This window comes from Heterodontus francisci, chromosome 28 (assembly GCF_036365525.1).
Source record: "Heterodontus francisci isolate sHetFra1 chromosome 28, sHetFra1.hap1, whole genome shotgun sequence".
Taxonomy (NCBI): Eukaryota; Metazoa; Chordata; class Chondrichthyes; order Heterodontiformes; family Heterodontidae; genus Heterodontus; species Heterodontus francisci.
In genome coordinates this window covers 18,106,582-18,133,511 of record NC_090398.1, presented here as the reverse complement: position 1 = coordinate 18,133,511, position 26,930 = coordinate 18,106,582, and the positions used below count along the sequence as shown (strand labels likewise).

At 44.3% G+C, this 26,930-nt stretch overlaps 1 protein-coding gene across 10 annotated transcripts in view; it reads right to left on the bottom strand.

Moving 5' to 3' along the window:
* The window catches only part of LOC137385110 (NACHT, LRR and PYD domains-containing protein 3-like), a 97,355-nt gene that overhangs the window by 41,045 nt on the left and 29,380 nt on the right, over positions 1–26,930 (bottom strand). For 4 of the 10 annotated variants that reach the window (XM_068059883.1, XM_068059880.1, XM_068059889.1 and 1 more), the window contains 5 exons: positions 19,415–19,593; positions 13,954–14,046; positions 10,821–10,987; positions 1,146–1,317; positions 975–1,040 (listed from right to left, as the gene is read on the bottom strand). In XM_068059883.1, the coding sequence (XP_067915984.1) occupies positions 975–1,040; positions 1,146–1,317; positions 10,821–10,987; positions 13,954–14,029 (481 nt within the window). In that variant the 5' untranslated portion in view covers positions 14,030–14,046; positions 19,415–19,593. Of the gene's footprint in view, positions 1–974; positions 1,041–1,145; positions 1,318–10,820; positions 10,988–13,953; positions 14,047–14,958; positions 16,135–19,414; positions 19,594–21,993; positions 22,224–25,865; positions 25,894–26,930 lie in introns of those variants that run through there. The other 6 variants (XM_068059882.1, XM_068059881.1, XM_068059884.1 and 3 more) reach the window with 6 other exon arrangements.

Here is a 26,930-nt window from a genome sequence, read left to right as displayed (position 1 = left end):
TAGGTGGTAGTGAATATGGGATTACTGTAGGGTTAGTGTAAATGGGTGCTTGTTGGTTGGCACAGACTCGGTGGGCCAAAGGGCCTGTTTCAGTGCTGCATCTCTCAATATAAAATATAATATAAATAAACCACCACTATCATGCCAGGTGTGTGCGGGGTTTCACAGTGTATCAGGATCCTGCCAGGTGTGGATGGGGGTTTCACAGTGCATCGGGATCCTGCCAGGTGTGGATGGGGGTTTCACAGTGTATCAGGATCCTGCCAGGTGTATATGGGGTTTCACAGTGTATCAGGATCCTGCCAGGTGTGTGTGGGGTTTCACAGTGCATCGGGATCCTGCCAGGTGTGTATGGAGTTTCACAGTGTATCAGGATCCTGCCAGGTGTGGATGGGGGTTTCACAGTGTATCAGGATCCTGCCAGGTCTGTATGGGGTTTCACAGTGTATCAAGATCCTGCCAGGTGTGTATGGGGTTTCACAGTGCATCGGGATCCTGCCAGGTGTGTATGGGGTTTCACAGTGCATCGGGATCCTGCCAGGTGTGTATGGGGTTTCACAGTGCATCGGGATCCTGCCAGGTGTGTATGGGGTTTCACAGTGCATCGGGATCCTGCCAGGTGTGTATGGGGTTTCACAGTGCATCGGGATCCTGCCAGGTGTGGATGGGGGTTTCACAGTGTATCAGGATCCTGCCAGGTGTGTACGGGGTATTAAAATTGGATTAGCTTGAGTACTAAAATGTGTGCAGGTTGGCAAACAATTAAGGACTCTGAGCAAATAGTGCATTTTACACAGACGGTTCGAAGAATATTGACAAATCCAAATTATCTATGATCCTCTTTTTCCTCGGATTTACACTCTTTTTCAGGTTCCAATAATTTCTGAACTGATGGCTGAAGTCAAACATTCTAATTCTCAGAAGTGAAATAAATGTTTTGAAATGTGCATTGAAATCTGCATTTCATTGCTTACCTTTCAGGTGACTGGGTACTTCGGATAAATGTTTTGTTATTTTCATCAAATCAAATGAATCAGAACCTGTTTAAGTCAATCAATTTTCATGAAATCAGATTTGTATAATATTATAGTAAATTCTGCAGTGTTTGAATCTGAAGTTGAATTCAGTGTGTGATTTTACCGTACCAAGTTCCTGTATTTCTTTCAGTATTTTGTCCAACTTTGGTACTCCATGACGCATTTTCACAAAGGATTCCCACATCGCCCTTCCAGCCCGAGAGCCTTTCTCCATCACCAGATTTAGGATAAGTTTGGGACTGTCCACCCTGTTTCCCTTCTCCACGAGATCAGTGAATTTCTGTGAAGAAGAATAATGAATATATTGAGGAGTGAAGTAAAAGACAGAAACAACTAAACACTTAGCTACACTGGGTAAGTTGAAGGTGGGGGGCACGAGATGCTAGATTTAAAAGGACCAGCTATGTTTCGGCCTGCAGGAGGTCTGGAGGGCTGAATCACGTTTCAACGATAAGGAAAAGCAAGGCGATGAAGGACTTTAAGTTGGAGGACAGGAATTCTATATTTTGGATGTGCTGAAGTTTATCAGGCATCAAAGAGGGAGTAAAAACAGAAAATACTCAGCGGGTCGGGCAGCATTGTGGAGAGAGAAACAGAGTTAACATTTCAGCTTGTGACCTTTCATCAGAACTGAGCAAAATTAAAAATGGAAAAGGTTTTGGCAAGTGAAAGGAGGGGTTGGGTGGATGGGGGGGGGGTGGGGGGGGAGGGAGTAAGAAGAGCAAAAGGGCAGGTCAGTGTCAGGGTAGAGGGCAGGAGAGATTCAATGACAAAAAGGTTTCACGATGCAAAGCTGAAGCGAATGGTAATGGGATAAGTCAAGAAACAAATGATATGTCTGGAGGAGGTGCAAATGACAGGATAGCAGACGTCTAAACGCACTGTAAAGGAATTAAAAAAGAGGGGGAAAAAAAGCAACAAAAAACAAAATATAGGCAGAGGTTTTTGATCTAAAATTATTGAACTTTCTGTTGAGTTTGGAAGATTATAAAGTGTCCAATCGAAAGATGAGTGCTGTTTCTCGAGCTTGCATTGAGCTTCATTGGAACACTCGATGGACAGAAAGGTCAGAGTGGGAGCAAGGTAGAGAATTAAAATGGCAGGTTGACTGGAAGCTCAGGATCATGCTTGCGGACTGAACGGAGGTATTCCTCAATGTGTCACCCAATCTGTGTTTGGCCTCCCCAATGTAGAGCAGAAATACAAGTGAATTGCTGTTTCACTTGGAAGTGTTTGGGGCCTTGGATGGTGAGAAGGGAGGAGGTAAAAGGGCAGGTGCTGCATTCTGCACTTGCATGGAGAGGTACTGTAGGAAAGAGGGAGGTGTTGGGGTGACCAGGGTGTTGTGGAGTAAATGGTCCCTTCGGAATGCTGAAAGGAGGGAGGAGCAGATGTGTTTGGTTGTGGCATCATGCTGCAGATGGCAGAGGATGATCTGTTGAATACAGAGGCTGGTACGGTGGAAGGTGAGGACAAAGGGGAACCCTGTTGTAGTTCTGGGAGGGAATGGAAGGTAAAGGCCTGCTCAGGTCGGGAAAAAGAACCCGAACAGAACCCAATCAAACCACAGCGGACCCGAGCCCGACCCAGCCAGAGTCCCTCCAATTTCGCCCCGACCTGAGCCTGACCCGAACATCCCTTCACTTACCTTCCAACTGGGAAGCGGCACAAAGCTGCAGCGCATGTGTGATAACGTCACAGCGACGTCACTCGCTCACTGCGTAGACTCAGTTTCGTCCCGGACTCCCAGCTCAGCTAAGTTTATTTAATTTTAATACTTACTGGCAGAGCACTTACTTTGTGTGTCCGACCTGACCCAACCCGAGCCCAAAAGCCGGACCCGGAAGAGGGGCCCGACTCGACCTGACCCAAACCCGACACAATTTGTCGGGTCTCATCGGGTTCGGGTCGGGTAGCAGGCCTTTAATGGAAGGGGTGAGAGCAGAAGTGCATGAAACAGATCGGACACAGTTGAGGGCCCTGTCCACAACGGTTGGTGGGGCAGGGGATTCTTCAGTTGAGGAAAAGAGGAAGACATATCGGATGCGCTAGTTTAGGCGCCATGCCAAGCGTCAAGGTCCTTCCGATCCCAGTATTGTTGCTGGTACCCTAAGGAATTGAACCTCTTTTCCACAGCACGTTTTTAGCCACCTGTTGACTTTCCTAATAGAGTCACAGAATCATAGAGTTATACAGCACAGAAACAGGCCCTTCGGCCCATCATATCTGTGCCGGCCATCAAGCACCTAATATTCTAATCCCATTTTCCAGCACTTGGCCCGTAGCCTTGTATGCTATGGCGTTTCAAGTGTTCATCTAAATACTTATTAAATGTTGTGAGGGTTCCTGCCTCCACCACCTCTTCAGGCAGTGCGTTCCAGATTCCAACCAGCCTCTGGGTGAAAATATATTTCCTCAAATCCCCTCTAAACCTCCTGCCTCTTATCTTAAATCTATGTCCCTTGGTTAGTAACCCCTCTGCGAAGGGAAAAAAGTTTCTTCTTAACTTACCTATCAATGCCCCTCATAATTTTGTCTACCTCAATCATGTCCCCCCTCAGCCTTCTCTGTTCCAAGGAAAACAACCCAAGCCTTTACAGTATCTCTTCATAGTTTTAATGCTCCAGCCCAGGCAACATCCTGGTGAATCTCCTCTGCACCCTCTCCAGTGCAATAATATCCTTCCTATAGTGTGGTGACCAGAACTGTACACAGTACTCCAGCTGTGGCCTAACTAGCGTTTTATACAGCTCCATCATAACCTCCCTACTCTTATATTCTATGCCTCGGCTAATAAAGGCAAGTATCCCATATGCCTTCCTAGCCACCATATCTACCTGTGCTGCTGCCTACAGTGATCTATGGACAAGTACACCAAGGTCTCGCTGACCTTCTGTACTTCCTAGGTCCTACCATCCATTGTATATTCCCTTGCCTTGTTAGTCCTCCCAAAAAACCTCACACTTTTCAGGATTAAATTCCATTTGTCACTGCTCTGCCCATCTTACCAGCCCATCTATATCGTCCTGTAATCTAAGGCTTTCCTCCTCACTATTTACGACACGACCAATTTTCATGTCATCTGCGAACTTACTGATCATACCTCCTATATTCATGTCTAAATCATTAATGCACACTACAAACAGCAAGGGTCCCAGCACCTATCTCTGTGGTACACCACTGGTCACAGGCTTTCACTCGCAAAAAATACCCTCTACCGTTACCCTCTGCCTCCTGCCACTAAGCCGATTTTGGATCCAATTTACCAAATTGCCCTGGATCCCATGGGCTCTTAACCTTCCTAACCAATCTTAGGAATCTAAGGTCCCATGTGGGACCTTATTAAAAGCCTTACTGAAGTCCATGTAGACTACATCAACTGCTTTACCCTCATCTACACATCAAATCACCGCCTCAAAAAATTCAATCAAGTTAGTTAGACACAATCTCCCCCTGACGAAGCCATGCTGACTATCCCTGATTAATCCCTGCCTCTCCAAATAGAGATTAATCCTGTCCCTCAGAACTTTTTCCAATAGTTTCCCTACCACTGATGTTAGACTCACCAGCCTGTAATTACCTGGTTAATCCCTACTACCCTTCTTGAATAATGGTACCACATTCTCTGTCCTCCAGTCCTCTGGTACCTCTCCTGTGGCCAGAGAGGATTTTAAAATTTGTGTCAGAGCCCCTGCTATCTCCTCCCTTACCTCACTTAGCAGCCTGGGATACAACTCATCTGGGCCTGGGGATTTATCCACTTTTAAGCCTGCTGAAACAGCTAATACTTCCTCCCTTTCAATGCTAATATGTTGAAGTGTATCACAATCCCCCTCCCTGATCTCTACACCTACATTGTCCTTCTCCATAGTGAACACAGATGAAAAGGAATCATTTAAAACCTCACCTATGTCCTCCGGCTCCACACACAGATTGCCACTTTGGTCCCTAATGGGGCCTACTCTTTCCCTAGTTACCCTCTTGCCCTTAATATACTTATAAAATGCCTTAGGATTTTCCTTTATCTATCCCGCCAATGTTTTTTCCATGCCCCCTCTTGGCTCTCCTAATTACTTTTTTAAGTACGCCCCTACAATTTCTATACTTCTCGAGGGCCTCCGCTGTTTTCAGCCCTCTGAATCTGCCATAAGTCTCCTTTTTTTTCCTGATCCAATCCTCTAAATCCCTTGACATCCAGGGTTCCCTGGACCTGTTGGTCCTACCCTTCACCTTAACGGGTACATGTTGGCTCTGAACTCTCACTATTTCCTTTTTGAATGACCCCCACTGGTCTGACGTAGACATTCCTACAAGTAGCTGCTCCCAGTCCACTTTAGCCAGATCCTGTTTTATCATATTGAAATCAGCCTTCCCCCAATTCAGTACCTTTATTTCTGGTCCATCTTTGTCCTTTTCCATAATCACCTTAAAACTTAGAGTTATGGTCACAATCCCCGAAATGCACCCCCACTGACACTTCTACCACCTGTCCAGCTTCATTCCCTAGGATTAGGTCCAGTACTGCCCCTTCTTTGTAGGACTTTCCACATACTGACTCAAAAAGCTCTCCTGTATGCATTTTAAGAATTCTGCCCCCTTTAAGCCTTCTGCATTGAGACTAGCCCAGTTAATATTGGGGAAGTTGAAATCCCCTACTATAATTACCCTATTATTTTTACACCTCTCTGAGAATTGCCTACATACCTGCTCCTCTATCTCTCCCTGACTGTTTGGAGGCTTGTAGTACACTCCTGTAGTACAAGTGATTGCCCCCTTTTTGTTTTTAAGTTCTACCCATATGGCCTCATTTGAGGAACCTTCTACCATCCCTCCTTACTGCAGTAATTGACTCCTTGATCAACACTGCAATGCCACCTCCGCTTTTATCCCCTCCCGTCAGGCCTGAAGATTCTATACCCTGGAGTATTGAGCTGCCAGTCCTGCCCCTCCCTCAACCATGTCTCTGTGATAGCAATAATATCATAATCCCATGTGCGAATCAACCCCCTCAATTCATCTAGCAAGACTCCTTGAATTAAAATAGATGCAATCCAGTCTTGCATTTTTCACTTGTACCTTAACTGGTCTATACTTGCTCTGTCCTCCAGACTGACTCAATTTCTCTTCTATATTTGACTGTGCATCACCCCCCACGGTACCTCCACTCTGTATCCCATCCCCCTGCCAAATTAGTTGAAACCCCCCGCAACAGCACGAGCAAACCTCCCAACAAGGATGTTGGCCCCGTTCCAGTTCTGGTGCAATCCACACAACTTGTACAGGTCTCACCTTTGCCAGAAACAGACCCAGTGATCCAGGAAACTAAAGCCCTCCCTCCTGCACCATCTCTTCAGCCACGTATTCATCTGCTCTATCCTCCTATTCCTATACTCATTAGTACGTGGTATCCAGAGATTACAACCTGTGTCCCTTAATCTCTTTGTCCCTCTGCCAAATTGTATATGACTGAGTAATAATCCCAAGATTATTTCAGGTGATGTCCTGTTTTTCAATTTAGCTCCCAACTCCTGATAGTCCCTTAGCAGAACCTCTTCCTCCTTTTCTCCTGTGTCCTTGAGTCCAACAAGGAACGTAACGACTGAACATCCCCCATCTTTCCAAATTTTTTTTCCGGCCACTTCAAGATCTCCCTTACCCTGGCATCCAGTAGGCAACACACTGTTTGGATTCTCGATCATTACTACTGACAGACGGACTGTCTATCCCTCTAGTTATAAAATTCCCTATAACTACAATCTTTCTAGTCTGCACCTCCTCCTCTTGCACTACCATCTGGTCCATGGGTACTTTGGTTACCATTCTCACTCTCCTTTCCAGTCTTTCTCCTTATTCTTATGGATGTCAAGTTCTTGGTACCTGCTGGAATGGAACAGTGTCGGCTGGAACTCCTTCATAATCTCTCCTGTTTCTGATACCAGGATGACTCACTGTTACATTCTTCTCTTCTGCCCCTTACGTTTCACTCTGGTATGTCACTGTACTCTGGAGGAATTTGCCCAGAAACTCCTCCTCCTTGGGCACAGTTCTCTGGAGTTTTGAAGAATAGCGGTGATATCATTGAAACGTTTAAAATTCTTAAGAGGGCTTCAAAGGGTAGATGTTGACAGGTTGTGTTACCTGACTGAATGGTCTGGAACAAGGGGTCATCGTATCAGGGTAAGGGTTCAGCCATTTCGGAGAGATGAGGAGTAATATCTTTACTCAGAGTGTTGTGAATCTTTGAAATTCTCTGCCCCGTAAGGCAGGGGACGCTCAGTAGATGAGTATATTCAAGATCGAGATTGATAAATTTTCAGGCACAAATGGAATCAAGAGATATAGGGCTCCAGTAGGAAAGTGGAATTGATGTAGAAGTTCAGCTATTACCTTACTGAATGGCGGAATGATTCCATGGGCCATAAGACATACTCCTGTTTGTATTTCTTATACACTTATGTTCTCCCTTATGTGTCGGAGTATCTCTAGCTTGGACTCCAGCTCAACAACTCTGAGTCAGTGTCTCGAAGCAGAAACATTTCTTGCAGATGCTGTGGTCTGGGACAGTCTTGTTGTCAATAAACCCCAACCTATTGCAGTCCAGCCACACTGCCTGCACTGCTACATCATTACTAATTTATTAACTCATTGATTGGCTATCTGGTGTTTATTTCTTGAACTGATTGGTCACTTGAAATCTAATTTTATTAAAAAGATGGATTTAGCGTGATGTTAAATAAATTAATTAGTGACGGTGATTAATTACTTAGCTGTCTATCAGGTATTAATATGTCGAAAAGCAGTTAGCATTTAATTACTCAGCAGGTTTTCCTATTCCTTACACTTAACTGTGTCCTCAGTACCTTGCTCTACGGCAGCGAGGCCTGGACAACGTATGCCAGCCAAGAGCGACGTCTCAATTCATTCCATCTTCGCTGCCTTCGGAGAATACTTGGCATCAGGTGGCAGGACTATATCTCCAACACAGAAGTCCTTGAAGCAGCCAACACCCCCAGCTTATACACACTACTGAGTCAGCGGCGCTTGAGATGGCTTGGCCATGTGAGCCGCATGGAAGATGGCAGGATCCCCAAAGACACATTGTACAGCGAGCTCGCCACTGGTATCAGACCCACCGGCCGTCCATGTCTCCGTTATAAAGACGTCTGCAAACGCGACATGAAATCGTGTGACATTGATCACAAGTCGTGGGAGTCAGTTGCCAGCATTCGCCAGAGCTGGCGGGCAGCCATAAAGACAGGGCTAAATTGTGGCGAGTCGAAGAGACTTAGTAGTTGGCAGGAAAAAAGACAGAGGCGCAAGGGGAGAGCCAACTGTGCAACAGCCCCAACAAACAAATTTCTCTGCAGCACCTGTGGAAGAGCCTGTCACTCCAGAATTGGCCTTTATAGCCACTCCAGGCGCTGCTTCACAAACCACTGACCACCTCCAGGCGCGTATCCATTGTCTCTCGAGATAAGGAGGCCCAAAAGAAAGACACTTAACTGCACTCGTATTACATCTTTGTTAACTCAGTCTTAACATTAACCAGTAATGATACTAAACACACAAAATGATATCTAGATACTTACCTATATACTTACCTTATTTTCCTCAGGTTCTGCAGCTTCTCTCTGTGTTGATTATGACATTATTTTTACTATTTCCTCCAGGGTGATTATTTAATGTTGCCCCTTTCTTGAAAGCACCGCATTTCCAAATTCACCAAATCCCTGCTGCCACTCCATTTAGTAGATTCTCCCAGCTCTGTGCATACAGCTCTGTGTGTTACCACTGTATTAGATATCCCTCTAATATATACCTTTTAGAAATGCCTGATTTACAACCAGTCAGTCAATATTAAATGACAATAATTAGCATCTAGTCAGGTACATAACTGACTGTTAAATGTGTCTAAATCCGGCACCGGATTGAGAGGCTGGCGGCTGCTGACCTCTGCTTGTTCCAGGTCCCGTTTACCGGGTGGTGGTGGCACCCCTCCACCACCTTTGTTCGGCGGAGAGTTTCATATGTTGACTTTTTTTAAATTAAAATAAAACCACCCATTTACTCCACAGATGACAAAATAGAATAACAGCAACTAACAGCACAGGAGGCGACAATTCAGTCTGTCTTGCCTGCATTGCCTCTTTGAAAGAGCAGTTTCACATTCCCATTTTTTGTTCACAACACTATCAGTTCCCTATTCTCACAAAACTATCCAACTCCCTTTTAAATTTATTTATGGAATCAGCTTCTGCCACAACATCCGAGATCCAGAAAACTCGAGTGAAAAAAAGATCAGCACATCTCCCCGCTAGATCTCGTCATTAATTTTGAATCTCTGAGCTCTCATTAACAACCCACTCAGCAAACTCTCCAGCTATCCTATCAAACCCAATCAACTTGAAACCACTATTAGGTCACCTCTCAATCTTCTCTATTCCAAGAAGAACAGTCATAGCTTTCCAACCTCTCCTTATAACTCAAGTCCCTCATCTCTGATATCATGGTAAATCTTTCTGTACCCTTTCTAAGGCCTTTACATCTTTCCTGAAGTGTGACGATCAGAATTTTCCATGATATGCCAACCAAGGCCTAATCCCAGTGAGTTACAAAGTTCTACAATGACCTCTGCTTTTATATACTCTTCCACAATTTATAAGCACAAGTAACTGATACGCTTTTTAATCACCTTATCAGTTTGCCTTACCACCTTTAAGAATGTGTGTATTTGGACACACAGTCCTTCTGCTCATTTACACTTTTCAGAATTGGGCTATTTGCAATATACTGTCTATCCATATTCATCCTCCCAAAGAGCATCACTTCGTACTTCTCCAAATTGAAAACTCAGTCACGCATCAGCTCATTTCACCATCACGTCCATGTCTTCCTGAAACCTATAACTATCCTCATCAATATTTACTACTTTGCCAAGTTTTTTATCATCTGCAAACTTTGAAATACTGCTTCCTACTCCTGAGTCCAGGTCTATTAGAAAGCTGAAGAGTAATGACCCAAAACTAACCATATGGGGAACAGCATTGCAAACCATCTCTCAGTCTGAAAAAAAATCCATCCACCACCACATTTTGCTGCCCGTCAACGAGACAATTTTCTATTCATTCCACTTTATTCCATGGGATTCCATCGTATTAGTATGCCTACTGTTTGGCACCTTGTCGAAAGCCTTCTGAAATCCACATATACTACATCTACTACACAACCTTGATCAACCTTCTCTCTTACATGAGCAAAGAATTCATCAAAGTTAGTCAGACATGAGTTGCCTTTAACAAGTGCACGCTGACTCTCCTTCGTTAATCCAAGCCTTTCCAGATGAAAGTTTATTATGTCCCTGATAATGGTTTCCAAAAATGTACCCACCACCAATGTTAGGCCAATGATGGTCTGTAGTTTTCTGCTTTATCCCCGTCCGTCTAATTTCTTTGAAGTAGCTTTCCAATCAATCAACTCATGACCATCACTCTAAATTCTGTCTGTTGCCTCTGGTCTCTCATTTTCTGAGTCCCATTAAAATGTTGCCCATTGTTTCCACTCCATGCAAGAATTCTACCTGAACCATTCCTATCCTTTGTATAGATACTGACAGATCCCCTGGGTATTTTCACCTCTTTGTATCACTGTTACAGACAGAAATATTTTCAGTTTATTCATTTTTTCTGTTTCTCTTCTGTAATATTCTATGATTCTAAGATCTGATATCCTGTCAGTTCAGTGATCTTTAAGAATCCAAATTCACTTTTCATCCGTCCCACTTACCCGATGTTCTTGTCCACTGAAATGCCGCCCGTATGTTAACAACGAGCTGACTCCATCCACCACTTCTTCAATCGCCTGTTCTAGTCTGTCCCAGTAGAATTTTGTCAGCAGGAACAGCTGGTAGTCATCACACTTTGTGAAAAACTCAGTGATTTTACAGTCTCGATCTGTGATCAAAAATGGAGAAAACTAAAAACATTATTAATTTTCTATCGGGTTACAATACTTCCACTTATACCAAGTGTCTTAAACCTCCTGTGAGCCACATTACCAAACACTTGCTGATAGCCCATCTGCACCCAGTGTACTACATTTCGTCTATCTATATCGACACGTCTCCACAAAGCGGCATCAAATTTGTCAAATACCACTTGTTTACAGTTAATCTATTCGAGCCTCCACTCATTATCCTCTATATATTCACTAATTCAAGGTAGAGTTAAGAGATTCGAGGAGTTTGTGCACAACTGACAGAGACTAAGTGGTCTCTAGTTACTCAGTTGATCCTCTCTCCGTGTTTTAACAGAGACATTGCTTGGGCTCCTTCAGTCCACCTGTATATTTTTTGATATTAAGTTAGGATTGAAAATTTATGATCAGAGTCCCTCCTAGTTCCTCTATGACTTCCTTTAATTGCCAAGGGAGACGTAACTCATGACCCAGCAATGTATCCACTGCGGCTATGTTTCTCAGATCCAAATCATTTTCTAATGATCTTTAAGCACCAACATTTTCACTTTCACCAACACTTTGCAGAAATTAAAGGGACTATTTTGTATCTTTCAAAACCTCATTCACAACGACATTCCTTTAGTTTAGACTTTTCTTACCTCCACTGCTTGCTAGCCTGCCAACCCCAATGAGAATTGTGCTGTTTCCCTTCCTATTGCATAACTCGGTACATATGGATTCTATCTTAATTTGTCACTCTTTCTGAATTTAAGATGATCTTTAAAACCTAACGCTTTGACCAAGCTTTTGGTCATCTGTCCAATATCTCCTTATGTGTTTCGGAATCCGGTTTTGTTTGATAACGCTCCTGTGAAGCATGAAAAGACTTTTAATACATTAAACATGTGGCATCAGTGCATGTTTCCTGTTCTAGAGATATCACAGCCCTTTATTAATACTGGTGTCCATGACTACTTTTCTGTCCACTCACAATGGTATGACTGAGAACCTATCCCTGAACCTTTTGAAAACGCAGGACCTGTCCTATAGATCACATCCCCTGTGCTCTCTATAATATTTCCTCTACAAATATATTTCTATCTGTGTTACTGGTTCTGACCATGGTTATTTCCCACTATCCATTCCTTCCCAGAGTTTGTCCCACCCATTCCAGAATATTCTACCCTCTGACACCAGGGAAGTAACCTACTATTTGGGACATGCTCAGGGCTGTAGAAGAGCTTGGCTGTTCCTCTGACTATAGAATCTCCCACCACTATCACTCTCCTATTCATGTGGATAAATTGTTCTCAACCTCCAGCCCTCTCAACATTCGGTGCAGCTTCCAGTTCCCTGGTGTCACACCTTTGCTCAGGAACACCGTCCTCAAAGTCAATGGGTTGAATTTTACCAGCCCGGTTGGAAGCAGGGAGGCTGGGAACATAGGTGGAGCCACGTAAGGCGAATGCCCAGAAATATCCCTGCCTGTGGGAGAACTTCCCAGGGGCAGGCTGGGACAAGGTGCAACTGCTCGCTTCATGAAGGTGGGTAGCCAATCAGGGAAATTAAGGGCCCAATTAGAGGCCATTTTATGAAACTGCCAGTATTTTCCTGTCTTTGGAGCAGCTCCCCCCGCCCCAACAAGTACAGAGCCCAGCAGCTCTCTAAAGGCAGCCTCCCAACATTAGGCTGGGGTGGGGGGAGGCACCTCCTTTAAATACCCACTTCCCGGAGCCATGCTGATCATCGGGTCACAGCCGCAACCACAGTTCATCCTGTGGAGGGGCAAAAGACAAAGCGGACGCATTCCCAATCTCTTCTGTCAGAAGTGCTGAGTGAGTGATCCAACGCGATCTCCTCCTGAGTCTCCCACCATCACAGATACCAGTCTTCAATCAATTCGATTCACTCCACATATCAAGAAATGGATGAAGGCCTGGGATACAGAAAAGGCTATGGGCCCTGACAACAGTTCAGCTGGAGCACTGAAGACTTGTGCTCCAGAACTAGACTTTCACTAGCAAAGTTGTTCCAGTACAGCTACAACACTGGCATCTACCTGACAATGTGGCAAATTGTCCAGGTATGTCCTGTCCACGTAAAGCAGGGCAAATCCAATGTGGCCAATTACCGTCCCATGTCTTTTTAAAAATTCATTCTTGGGGTGTGAGCATGACTGGCAAGGCATTTGTTGCTCATCCCTATTTGCCCATCACTTTGATGATGATTGAGAGTAAACTGATGGTGCGGCAATTGGTCGGGTTGGATTTGTCCTGCATTTTGTGGACAGGACATACTGGGCAATTTTCCACATTGTCGGGCAGATGCCAGTGTTGTAGCTGTACTGGAACAGCTTGGCTAGGGGCGCAGCTAGTTCTAGAACACAAGTCTTCAGTACGACTAACACAATGTTGTCAGGGCCTTTGACGTATCCAATGCCTTAACCCATTTCTTGATATCACATGAAGTGAATCGAATTGGCTGAAGACTGACATCTGTGATTCTGGGGACCTCAGGAGAAAGCCAAGATGGATCATCAACTCGCATTTCTAGCTGAAGATTGGTGCAAATTTTTAATTAAATTATTTTTTTCGGCCAGCACGGACAAGACGGGTTGCATGGCCTCCTTCTCTGCTGTAATTTTTCTATGGCTCTAAATGCTTCAGCCTTGTCTTTTACACGAATGTGCTGGGCATCCCATCATTGAGGATGGGGACGCATGTGGAGCCTCCTCCTCCAGTAAGCTGTTTACTTGTCCACCACCATTCAGGACTGGATGTGGCAGGGAATGCAGAGCTTTGAACTGATCCATTGGTTGGCTCTGTCTATCACATGCTGCTTCTGCTGTTTAGCATATATGCAGTCCTGTGTTGTGGCTGCACCTCATTGTTAGGTATGCCTGGTACTGCTCCTGGCATGTCCTCCTGCACGCCTCATTGAATCTGACTTTGTTTACTAGTACCGGTTCCTGTGTCCTGATCACTTTCCCTTGCAGCAGAGCCTTGAAGATGACGTTGATTACGCGATGAATTCTCCATTTCCGTTCATATGTTATCTGCAAAACATTGTATTCCAGGTTACAGCAGAATATGAAGTCCCTCATTCCTTCTACTATTCTAGTAAGTCTCTTCCACATCCTCTGCAAGGCCTTGATATCCTTCTTATATTGTGGTGCCCAGAATTGAACTCAATATTCCAGCTGTTTCTTGGGCACTACGAGTGCTATTAGGGATCCAAAATGGCATCTGCAGCAAAGCGCACCAGGCACCATCTTAGTGAAGCCGTTAGCAGTGTGCGCAGTTAACATCTGCTGGAAGTATGCATCACTGATTTGATGCCAGCGCTGCCATTTACGATTTCAATGTTCCAGCAGATGACCTCTCTTAAGCCCGCAAGGCTGAACATACTGGAAGAAACACCCCCACACCAGCACTGTTTAAAACATCAACCACAACTTACAGATTAAGTTGCTGGTTGATTTCTTCTGACTGTTGCTACAATTCTACAAGTTTTTGGTGCTTTCTATAGTTTAAAGTTTCAGAAGTTTATACGGGTGGTTTGGCTGGTGCTGAAGGCATTTTTATTGGCTTCAAGGCTTCTGCACAAACCACTTGCTCCTAGGCAAGGATAACGTATGACTGGGAGAATGAGCAGAGGTTCTGCAGAGCAGGACAACCTGCTAGAAAAGAGAGGAGGAGGGATAGAAGGGCTCTCACCAGGATGCCATATTCACCCACATTATTCAGGGAGCAATTCCAATATTGTGATATGGGATGCCTGATGTTTAATGAAGTCTTCCCTCTACCCCTCCCCCTTGCATCCCCTCCTCCCACCGGCACCATCCTACACCTGTGTAGGGGCCCCAACAACCCCACTGCCTTGTGGGCGTCTCGGGAGAGACCAAGGCTAAGGGAGTAAACCCTAACAGAAAATCCGGAGCGGAACCCCGTAGGCGGTCATGTGTCACCTTTGGCATGTTTCCAGCAGTTCCTGCAGCCATACTGGTGCCAAACGTCGTGTCCTGCACTCCTTTGGACCCCACCAGAAAGGCCGAGAGGGGGGTTTTGACGACTGGGCAACTCTCAACCTCCATAAATTTGCCCAGGCATGCGCCATGGAGAGGTCACTCCACTGACCACCTCCAGGCGCGTATCCATTGTCTCTCGAGATAAGGAGGCCCAAAAGAAAAAGAAAAAGAAATTCCAGCTGAGTACTAACCAGTGTTTTGTAAAGGTTTAGTATAAACTCCTTGTTTTATTTTAATCTAATCCTCTATGAAGAAAGCCAAGGGTCACATATATGCTTTTTAAACATCCTTCTCAACGTGATCTGCCTCCAGCCCTTCAGGTACACCAACATGTCTCTGTTGCTGCAGTTGTTTAAAATTGTACCCCATTACATACATATTGCCTCTCCTTATTCTTCCTGCCAAAATTCACCAAGCACACTTTTCTGTTAAATTTCATCTGCCATGTGTCTGTCAATGTCCTCCAGAAGCATGTCATTATTTCCCGAACTGTTTACTGGGTTTTGTGCCCTGTATACCCAAGTTCAGGTCATTAATATACACACAATAGTGCAGTGGTCCTGATACCAACCCTTGGGAGCACCATTATATTTTTCTCTCCAGTCTGAAAAACATCATCTCACCACCGCTCTTCGCTTTCTGTCCCTTAGACAATTTTGTATCCACCTGTCCCTTTATTCCTATGGCCTTTCATTTTGCTAACAAGTCTATTATATGGTACATTGTCAAGCAGATTTTGAAAGTCCATGTATACAACATCAACACTCTACCCTCATTAACCCACTCCATGACTTCATTGAAGAAGTTGATGAATTTAGGCAAACTCAATTTGCCTTTAACAGATCCGGACTGACTTTCATTTATTGGCCCATAAGTTTACAAGCGCCAATTAATTTTTATTCGGATTATTGTTTCCAAAAGTTTCCCCACCATCGACATTCGGCTGGTTGGCCTGTTGTTGGCAGGTGTATCCCTCTTCCCTTTTTTGAACAGGGATGTAACATTTGCAATCCTCCAGTCCTCTGGCACCACCCCTCATCCGAGGAGGATTAGAAGACTGTGGCCACAGTCTCCACAATTTCCACCCTTCCTTCCCTCACCAGCTCAGAATGCATCTCAATCAGACCTAATGATTTTTTTACTTTAAAGGACTACCAACCTTTTAAGGACATTCTTTTTGTCTATTTTTATTCTCATCAATATCACTCCTGCCTCCTCATTTCATGCTGCATTGACAGCATCCTCTTCCCCAGTGAAAGCACATGCAAATTACTCATTTAGTACCTCAGCCATGCCCTCTGCTTCCACAAATTCTCCTTTTTTGGTCCCTAATCAGGCCCACTATTCCTTTGACTACCCTTTCATTATTATGTATTTATAAAAGAATTATAGATTCCCTTTTATGTTAGCCGCTAATCTATTCTCATATGCTCTGTTGACCCCTCATATTCTCTTTAAGACCTCCTCTGCATTTGTTACATTCAGTTTTGTCTCTACTGTAGTCCGAACTTTACAATTCGCATGTACCGTTTTTTCTGTCTCATTTTAACCCATATATCGTTTATCACCCAGGGTGTTCTAGGTGTGAATGCCGTTCCTTCCTTCTTCCCGTGCTCCAATAGAAATGTGTCTACTCTGGATGAAGCATCTCCTATTTGACGTTCTCCCAGTTTTCATTATTGTTTTGCCGAACAATTTTTGATTCCAATCCATCTGAGCCAGATCCCTTTTCAACTCAGTAAAGTGAGTCCTCCTGTACTGAAGTATTTTTATGCTTGATTGTACCTTGTCCTTTTCCGTTACTATTATTATTGGAAGCTGGATAAGATTATGATCACTGTTCCACAAATGCTCTCCCACTAAAACATGCTACATTTCCCCACTTTATTCCCCAGAGGGAATCTTGAGATTTCTCTACCCGAGAGGCTTGTGGATGTTCCCTCATTAAGAATATTTAAATCCGAGATAGATAGATTTTTGATTTCTCAGGGAATCGAGGGATATGGGGAGTGGGCAGGAAAGTGGAGTTGAGGCAGAAGATCAGCCATGATCGTACTGAATACTGGAGCAGACTCAAGGGGCCTCCTGCTCCTATTTCTTATGTTCTTATCTTCATAGAACTAGATTCAGCAAAACTTCCTTCCTTGTTAGGCTGGAAACACTGATAAAGGAAGTTCTCTTGTATACATTTCAGGAATTTCTCCCACTCTTTGTAGGTTACACTGTTATTATCCCTGTCTATATTAGAATGATTGAAATTCCCCTTCATCACTACACTGCAGTTCTTACATCTTCCTATAAATTGCCTGCAATTTGCTCCTCAATCACTTTTCCATTATTTGGTGGCCTATATTACTCAGTAATGCAATAGCTCCTCTATTGTTGTTTAATTGTAATCAAATTCATTATAGTCATTGAGTTATACAGCACAGAAACAGGCCCTTCGGCCCATCGTGTCCATGCCAGCCATCAAGCACCTATCTAATCTAATCCCATTTTCCAGCACTTGGCCCGTAGCCTTGTAGGCTATGGTGTTTCAAGTGCTCATCTGAATACTTCTTAAATGTTGTGAGGGTTCCTGCCTCTACCACCTCTTCAAGCAGCGTGTTCCAGATTCCAACCACCTTTTGGGTGAAAAATGTTTTCCTCAAATCCCCTCTAAACCTCCTGCCTCTTACCTTAAATCTGTGCCCCCCTGTTTATTGACACCTCCACCATGGGAAAAAGTTTCTTCCTATCTACCTTGTCTATGCCCCTCATAATTTTGTATACCTCAATCAGGTCCCCCTTCAGCCTTCCCTGTTCGAAGGAAAACAACCCTAGCCTACAGTGTGTCTTCATAGCTGAAATGCTCCAGCCCAGGCAACATCCTGCTGAATCTCCTCTGCACCCTCTCCAATGCAATCATATCCTTCCCATACTGTGGTGCCCAGAACTGTACACAGTACTCCAGCTGTGGCCGAACTAGCATTTTATACAGCTCCATCATAACCTCCTTGCTTTTATATTCTATTCCTCAGCTAATAAAGGCAAGTATCCCATATGCCTTCCTAACCACCGTATCTACCTATGCTGCTGCCTTCAGTGATCTATGGACAAAATCCCTCTGACCCTCTGTACTTCCGAGGGTCCTACCATTCACTGTATATTCTCTTGCCTTGTTAGTCCTCCCAAAATGCATCACCTCACACTTCTCAGGATTAAATTCCATTTGCCACTGCTCTGCCCATCTAATCAGCCCATCTATATCATCCTGTAATCTAAGTCTTTCCTCCTCACTATTTAGGACACCACCAATTTTCATGTCATCGGTGAACTTACTGATCACACCTCCTATATTCATGTCTAAATCATTAATGTACACTACAAACAGCAAGGGTCCCAGCATCGATCCCTGCGATATATCACTGGTCACAGGCGTCCATTCGCAAAAACAACCCTCGACCATTACCCTCTGCCTCCTGCCACTAAGCCAATTTTGCATCTAATATGCCAACCTTCCAATACCTTCTTGACCAATCTCCCACGCGAGACCTTATTAAAACCCTTACTGAAGTCCATGTAGACTACATCAACTGCTTTACCCTCATCTACACATCGAGTCACCTCCTCGAAAAATTCAATCAAATTTGTTAGACATGATCATCCTCTGACAAACCATGCTGACTATCCCTGATCAATCCCTGCCTCTCCAAGTGGAGATTAATCCTGTCCCTCAGAATTTTTTCCAATCATGTCCCTACCACTGATGTTAGACTCACTGGCCTGTAATTACCTGGCTTATCCCTACTACCCTTCTTGAATAATAGTACCACATTCACTGTCCTCCAGTCCTATGACACTTCTCCTGTGGCCAGAGAGAGTTTTAAAATTTGTGTCAGAGCCCCTGCTATCTCCTCCCTTGCCTCACACAACAGCCTAGGATACATCTCATCTGGGCCTGGGGATTGATCCACTTTTAAGCCCGTTAAAACCTCCTCCCTTTCAATGCTAATTTGTTCAAGTATATCACAATCTCCCTCCCTGATCTCACCTACAGTCGGCCATTCCAGCTCTCGAGCCCTTTCTGCCATGCAATGTGATCATGGCTGATCTGTGACCTCACTTTATATCACTGCCTTTGCCCAATAACCACAGAATTAGTCCAACACTGAAGGATTCAGCCCATCACATTTGCGCTGACTCTCCGAGTGAACAACTCACTTAGTGCCATTCCCCTGCCTTCTCACCATAACCCTGTATATTCTTCCTTTTCAGATAACTATATAATTCCCTTTTGAATGCCTCAATTGAACCTGCCTCCATCGCACTCTCCGGCAGTGCATTCCAGATCATAACCACCTGCTACATGAAAAAGTTTTCCCTCGTGTCACCATTGTTTATTTTTGCCAATTACCTTAGGCCTGTGCCCTCTCGTTCTTGATTCTTTCAGGAGTGGGAACAGTTTCTCCCCGTTGACTCTGCCCAGACCTCTCACGATTCTGAATACGTCAATCAAATCTCCTTTCAGCCTTCTGTTCTCCAAAGAAAACAGTCCCAACTTCTCCAATCCCTCTTCGTAGGAAGGAAGTAAAGCTGGTAACAGGAGGTAGAAAAATAGCAAGTGACATCAGAAGGCAGGCAAAACAAAGGCAAGCGTCAACTTTGCTTAGAATGCAGAATAATGTCAAGAAGACAAGCTTAAGGGCACTCTAGCTGAATGCATGCAGCATTCACAACAAGATAGATGATTCAAAGGCCCAAACAGAGGTAATAATTGCCATAACGGAAATGTGGCTACAGGGTGACCAAGATTGGAACTGAATATTCAAAGATATTCGACTTTTAGGGAGAACAGGCAAAAAGGAAAAGGAGGTAGTGTTGCGCTGATAATAAGGGATGGGTTTAGTACATTAGTAAGCAAGGATCTCAGATCGGAAGAACAAAATGTGGAATCTGTTTGGGTGGAGCTAAGAAACTATAAGGGGCAGCAAACATTGGTAGGAGTTGTTGGTAGACCAAACAGTCGTGGTAGTGTGGGACATGGTAGTAATCAGGAGATTAGAGAAGCATATGGTATGGGTAATACAGTAACCATGGGTGACGTCAATCTGCACATAGACTGGGTAAACCTAATGAGCACTAATGCTGTGGAGGACGAGTTTCTGGAGCACGTTAGGAATGATTTTCCAGAGCAGTATGTTGAGGAACAGACGAGAGAACAGGCTATTTTAGATTCAGTATTATGTCATGAGAAAGGGCTAATTAATAATCTTGCAGTAAAAGAACCTTTAGGGATGAGCGACTATAATATGCTAGAATTTTACATTATGTTTGAAAGTGAGATATTTGAATCTGAAACCAGGGTTTAAATTTGAACCAAGGAAATTACAAAGGAATGAGGGATAAATTGGCTAAGGTGAACTGGGAAAATTCATTAAAAGGCATGACAGTACATAGGCAATGATCTGATTGGGCATAGTCAACATGGATTTATGAAAGGGAAACCATGTTTGACGAATCTGTTGGAGTTTTTTGAGGATGTTACTAACAGAATTGATAAAGGGGAGTCGGTGAACGTAATATTTTCAGGATTTTCAGAAGGCTTTTGATGAAGTTCCCCACAGGAGGTTGGTTAGCAAATTTAAAGCACATGGGAATGGAGGTAATACACCGGCATAGATTAAGGATTGGTTAACAGGCAGAAAATGGAGACTGGGAATAAGCGGGCCATTCTCACGTTGGCGGGCTGTGACTGGTGGGGTAAGACAAGGATCAGTACTTGGGTCCCAGCTGTTCACAATATATATCAGAGATATGGATGTGGGGATCAAATGTAATATTTCCAAGTTTGTGGATGGCACAAAACTAGGTGGAAATGTGTGTTGTGAGGAAGATGCAAAGCAGCCTCAAGGGAATGTGGACAGACTTAGTGAATGGGCAAGAACATGGCAGATGGAATGCAATGTGGAAAAATGTGAGGTTATCCACTTTGGTAGGAGGAACAGATGTGCAGAGTATTTCTTAAATAGTATGAGATTGAAAATTGTAGATGTACAAAGGGACCTGGGTGTCCTTGTCAATCAGTCACTGAAAGCTAACATGCAGGTGCAGCAAGCAAGAAGGCTAATGGTACGTTCGCCTTTATCACAAGAGGATTTGAGTACAGGAGTAGTGAAGTCTTGCTTCTATTGTATAGAACCTTGGTTAGACCGCACCTGGAGTACTGTGTGCAGCTTTGGTCCCGTTAACTTAGGAAGGATATTATTGCCACAGAGGAAGTGCAATGATGGGTGGTTGATGTTCGGCACAGACTCGGTGGGCCGAAGGGCCTGTTTCAGTGCTGTATCTCTAATCTAATCTAAGGTTCACCAGACTCGTCCCTGGGATGGCGGAACTGTTTTATGAAGAGAAAGTGGGGAAACTGGGCCAGTATTCTCTCGGGTTTTGAAGAATGAGAGGTGATCTCATTGAAACCTACAAAATACTTAAAGGGATAGACAGGGTAGAGGCAGCGAAGATGTTTCCCCTGTTTGGGGAATCTAGAACCTGGGGACACAATTCTAAAATAAGGGGAAAACCACTTAGGACAGAGATAAGCAGAAATTTCTTTACTCAGAGAGTTGTGAACATTTGGAATTCTCTAACCTAGAGGGCTGTAGATGCTCGTTCATTTGTATGTTTAAAGCTGAGATTGACAGATTTCTAAATACCAATGACAGAAAGGAATATATGACTATGTAAATGGAGTTCCTCATCCCTGGAACCACTCTCGTGAATCTTTTCTGCACTCTCTCCAATGTATTCACATCTTTCATGCAATGCAGCGCCCAGAACCTGATGCAATAAACCCCTCGAGGCCAAACTAGTGTATTATACAAGTTCAACATAACCTCCTTGTTCTTGTACTCTATTCCCCTATTCATAAAGCCTCGCATCCTGTATGCTTTATTGCACACTCTCAACCTGTCCTACCACCTTCAATGACATAAGCACCTGGGTACCTCTGTTCCTGCACCGCCTTTGGAGTTGTACTTTTTATTTTATATTCTCTCGCCGTTTTCTTCCAACTAAAACAAATCACTTCACTTTTCTCCACATTGAACTTCATCTGTCACTTGTGCCCCATTCCACCAGCTTATGTCCTGTTGAAGCTCTGCACTATCCTCCTCACAGTTCACAATGTTTCCAAGTTTTCCATCATCCGCAAATGTCGAAAGTGTGCCCTGTACACCAAGGTGCAAGTCATTAATATATATCAGGAAGATCAAGGGTCCCGACACTGACTCCTGTGGAACTCCACTGCAAAAACATCCATTAAACATTAAAATTAAAGGAAAATACTGCAGATGCTGGAAATCTGAAATAAAAACAGAAAGCTCTGGAAATACTCAGCAGGTCTGGCAGCATCTGCGGAGAGAGAAGCAGAGTTAATGTTTCAGGTCAGTAGCCTTTCTTCAGAATGTTAACTGATATTTTAACTCTGCTTCGCTCTCCACAGATGCTGCCAGACCTGTGGAGTATTTCCAGCACTTCCTGTTTTTATATCCATTAACCACTACTCTCTGTTTCCTGTCATTCAGCCAATTCTGTATCCATTTATTCCACGAGATATAACTTTGCTCACAAGTCTGTTGTGTGGCACTGTATCAATGGCCTTTTGGAAGTCTATGTAGACAACATCAACAGAATTGCCCTCTATATAATCTACATAAATGATTTGGATATGGGGATCAATTGCAGAGCATTTCTTAAATGGTGAGAGGTTGGGAAATGTTGATGTCCAAAGAGACCTGGGTGTCCTTGTTCACGAGTCACTAAAAGCTAGTATGCAGGTGCTGCAAGCGATTAAGAAGACAAATGGTACATTGGCCTTCATTGCAAGTGGATTTGAGTACAGGAGTAAAGATGTATTGATTCACTTGTATAAACCCTTGGTGAGAATGCACCTGAAGTACTGTGTACAATTTTGGTCTCCTCATGTAAGGATATACTTGCCATAGAGGGAGTGCAATGGGGGTTCACCAGACTAATCGCTGGGACGGTGGGATTGTCTTATGAGGAGAGATTGCAGAAACTGGGCCTGTATTCTCTAAAGCTTCGAAGAATGAGAGGAGCTGTCATTAAAACTGACAAAATTCTTACAGGACGTGGCAGGGTAGATGTGGATAGGATGTTTCCCTTGGCTGGTGAGTCTAAAACAAGGAAACACAGTCTCAGAATAAGGGGCTGGCTATTTAAGACTGAGATGAGGAGGAATTTCTTTACTCAGAGGGTAGTGAATCTATGGACTTCTCTATCCCAGCAGGCTGTGGAAGCTCAGTCATTGAACATGTTCAATACACAAATCGATAGATTTATGAATACTAAAAAATGGGAAATGGGGAAAGTGGGGAAAATGGCGGAGAGGTAGATGATCAGCCATGATCCGTTTGAATGGCGGAGCAGGCTCGACGGGCTGAATGGCCTACACCTGCTCCTATTTCCTATGATCATATGATCCCTCATGAACCACCTCAGTTACCCCTTCAAAAACTCCAGCAAGTTAGTTAAACACAATTTTATCTTAACAAATCCAGCCTGTTTTTTCCCTTAATAAACCCGAATTTGTCCATCTAGTAACTTTGTCCCGCGTTATTGTTTCTAGATGTTTCCCCAACAAAGTTAAAACGGTGTCTGATCTCACTGGGTCCATCCTCCCCGGGTTACACACTGTCTGATCTCACTGGGTCCATCCTCCCCGGGTTACACACTGTCTGATCACACTGGATCCATCCTCCCCGGGTTACACACTGTCTGATCTCACTGGGTCCATCCTCCCCGGGTTACACACTGTCTGATCACACTGGGTCCATCCTCCCCGGGTTACACACTGTCTGATCACACTGGGTCCATCCTCCCCGGGTTACACACTGTCTGATCAGACTGGGTCCATCCTCCCCGGGTTACACACTGTCTGATCACACTGGGTCCATCCTTCCCAGGTTACTCACTGTCTGATCATACTGGGTCCATCCTCCCCGGGTTACACCCTGTCTGATCTCACTGGGTCCATCCTCCCGGTTTATACACTGTCTGATCACACTGGTTCCATCCTCCCCGGGTTACACCCTGTCAGATCACACTAGGTCCATCCTTCCCAGGTTACTCACTGTCTGATCATACTGGGTCCATCCTCTCCGGGTTACACCCTGTCTGATCTCACTGGGTCCATCCTCCCCGGGTTACACACTGTCCGATCACACTGGGTCCATCCTCCCGGGCTACACACTGTCTGATCACACTGGGTCCATCCTCCCCGGGTTACACACTGTCTGATCTCACTGGGTCCATCCTCCCCGGGTTACACACTGTCTGATCTCACTGGGTCCATCATCCCCGGTTTACACACTGTCCGATCACACTGAGTCCATCCTCCCCGGGTTACACACTGTCCGATCACACTGGGTCCATCCTCCCCTGGTTACAAACTGTCTGATCACATTGGATCCATCCTCCCCGGGTTACACCCTGTCTGATCTCACTGGGTCCATCCTCCCGGTTTATACACTGTCTGATCACACTGGTTCCATCCTCCCCGGGTTACACCCTGTCAGATCACACTAGGTCCATCCTTCCCAGGTTACTCACTGTCTGATCATACTGGGTCCATCCTCTCCGGGTTACACCCTGTCTGATCTCACTGGGTCCATCCTCCCCGGGTTACACACTGTCCGATCACACTGGGTCCATCCTCCCCGGGCTACACACTGTCTGATCACACTGGGTCCATCCTCCCCGGGTTACACACTGTCTGATCTCACTGGGTCCATCCTCCCCGGGTTACACACTGTCTGATCTCACTGGGTCCATCATCCCCGGTTTACACACTGTCCGATCACACTGAGTCCATCCTCCCCGGGTTACACACTGTCCGATCACACTGGGTCCATCCTCCCCTGGTTACAAACTGTCTGATCACATTGGATCCATCCTCCCGGTTTATACACTGTCTGATCACACTGGGCCCATCTAACCCTTGAATTGTTAGCAGTAACTGTTAAAATTGCTACGAACGTACTGAATTCAATGCCAAAACATCTGATATTTCAGAAGTGCAAGGATTGTGACTATTACAACATACATTTCAGGAGTCCAGGAGCAGGAACTGGATTCCTGGAATCAAACGCCAGTTAGTGTTTAAAGGGCTGTAACATGGTCGTTTCATTTCCTGCTGAAAGCAGGTCCCAACAATAATCAGGTGATTTGTGTTGAACGAGTACAGCAATGAATCTGCAATGTAGCAGGACAAACACTGTTCTCAGTTTAATAAAAACCCTCGGTCGAGGCTGAGAGCTGGATCAGGTGAGCACTCAGAATCCTTTATTCTGACAATGGAAAGTAATTACATTTAATCACAAAATACTGCAAAAATAACATTTTGTCATAATTTTATCACCAGTTTACATTTGATCAATCATTAAATCCAATAGTATGAGAATTAATAAATTAATGAGAAACAGATGTAACAATGGGAAATAAGTGTGATTAGTAAAACCCAGATTTTGGTTGAAACCTGTCCGTTTATTAATTTTGTTATTTGTCTGTAAATTTATTTTGTTATTTATCCTTTTCATTATTTTATTTCCGCGTTTTCATCGGTGGAGCCGGAAATTCTCCACCTTCTCTACAAACTGCAGATTAACCCAATCAGACCAAACCCTCTATTAACACCGTATATAAATACTTTAACTATATGAATACTATATCACTCTGTATTATTACTATAACTATATTAATACTATATCACTGCATTAATACTATATATCTCTATATTGATGCTATTTTAGTCGATATTAATACTATACAATGTTGTAACTGTTCCTCACCATCACTGAGACCAGCCGCGGAACAAACCCGGAAGGATGTAATTGCACCTGCGCGGTGGTAGTGCTCTGATTGCGCCTGCGCGGCACAGGAGACTGTGAAAGGACTTGGAATTCGGAAAGGAAGTTAAAAGTTGGATGTTGTGGAGGAAATGTCAATGGGAAGATGGAGTGTCAACACCAACAGCTGCTGGACTGAAACAAACAAAATAAAATACACCGATGCTGCCAGACCTGCCGAGGATTTCCAGCATTTTTTGTTTTTATTTCAGATTTCCAGCATCTGCAGTATTTTGCTTTTATTTTAGTGTTTAAGTCACTGCCACTTCTCCAGGAATGCCCACCTTGAAGGAGTTCTGCTCTTCTCTCCGACGGGATTTTCATTTGTCTCTTTTACCTTGTTCCCCTTCATTGCTTTCTATTTCCCTCCTGGTGTTTGATAAAGTCTCTCCCAAAACTCATTTTCACAGCCACATCTCCTTCCTCAGTGACTGTCTCCGGCTCCGACTGATTCCATGTGGATTCCAACTGCAGTTTCATCCTACATGTTCTGAATCCACCCAGGATTACAGGCATCTCCGAGAAATACAACGTTCCTCGGACTGCTGTTCTCGCCGCATCCTGAGATCCACACTCAGAGCTATGTGCCGCCACATGTATACACTGAACCTCTCTCTCCAGAAGCACCGCCTCACCTTATCTCAAAGTTGTTCTACTCCGCAGTTTAATTTCATCCTTCGTCTTATCCAACGCGTTAACAAAAAACTTTTTTTCTTTCAGATGTTAAGGAACGCAAACTCTAGCAGATGATGGGGACGAATGCCCCGCCAGATCCTTCTTCCCCTTCACTTCCCTCTGACCCCACCCTTTCTGATCTGACCCCTTGCCGTGTATTCACTATACCCTCTGACCTCCCCCTCTCTGACTCTGAACGTTCTGTACTCAACAAAGGACTCAATTTTATTCCCTTACGTCGCCACCTCAATGAATTTCACACTCGGCATGATGTTGAGCTCTTCTTCTAACGCCTTCACCTCCGGGCTCACTTTTTTGACCAGGAGTCCTCCC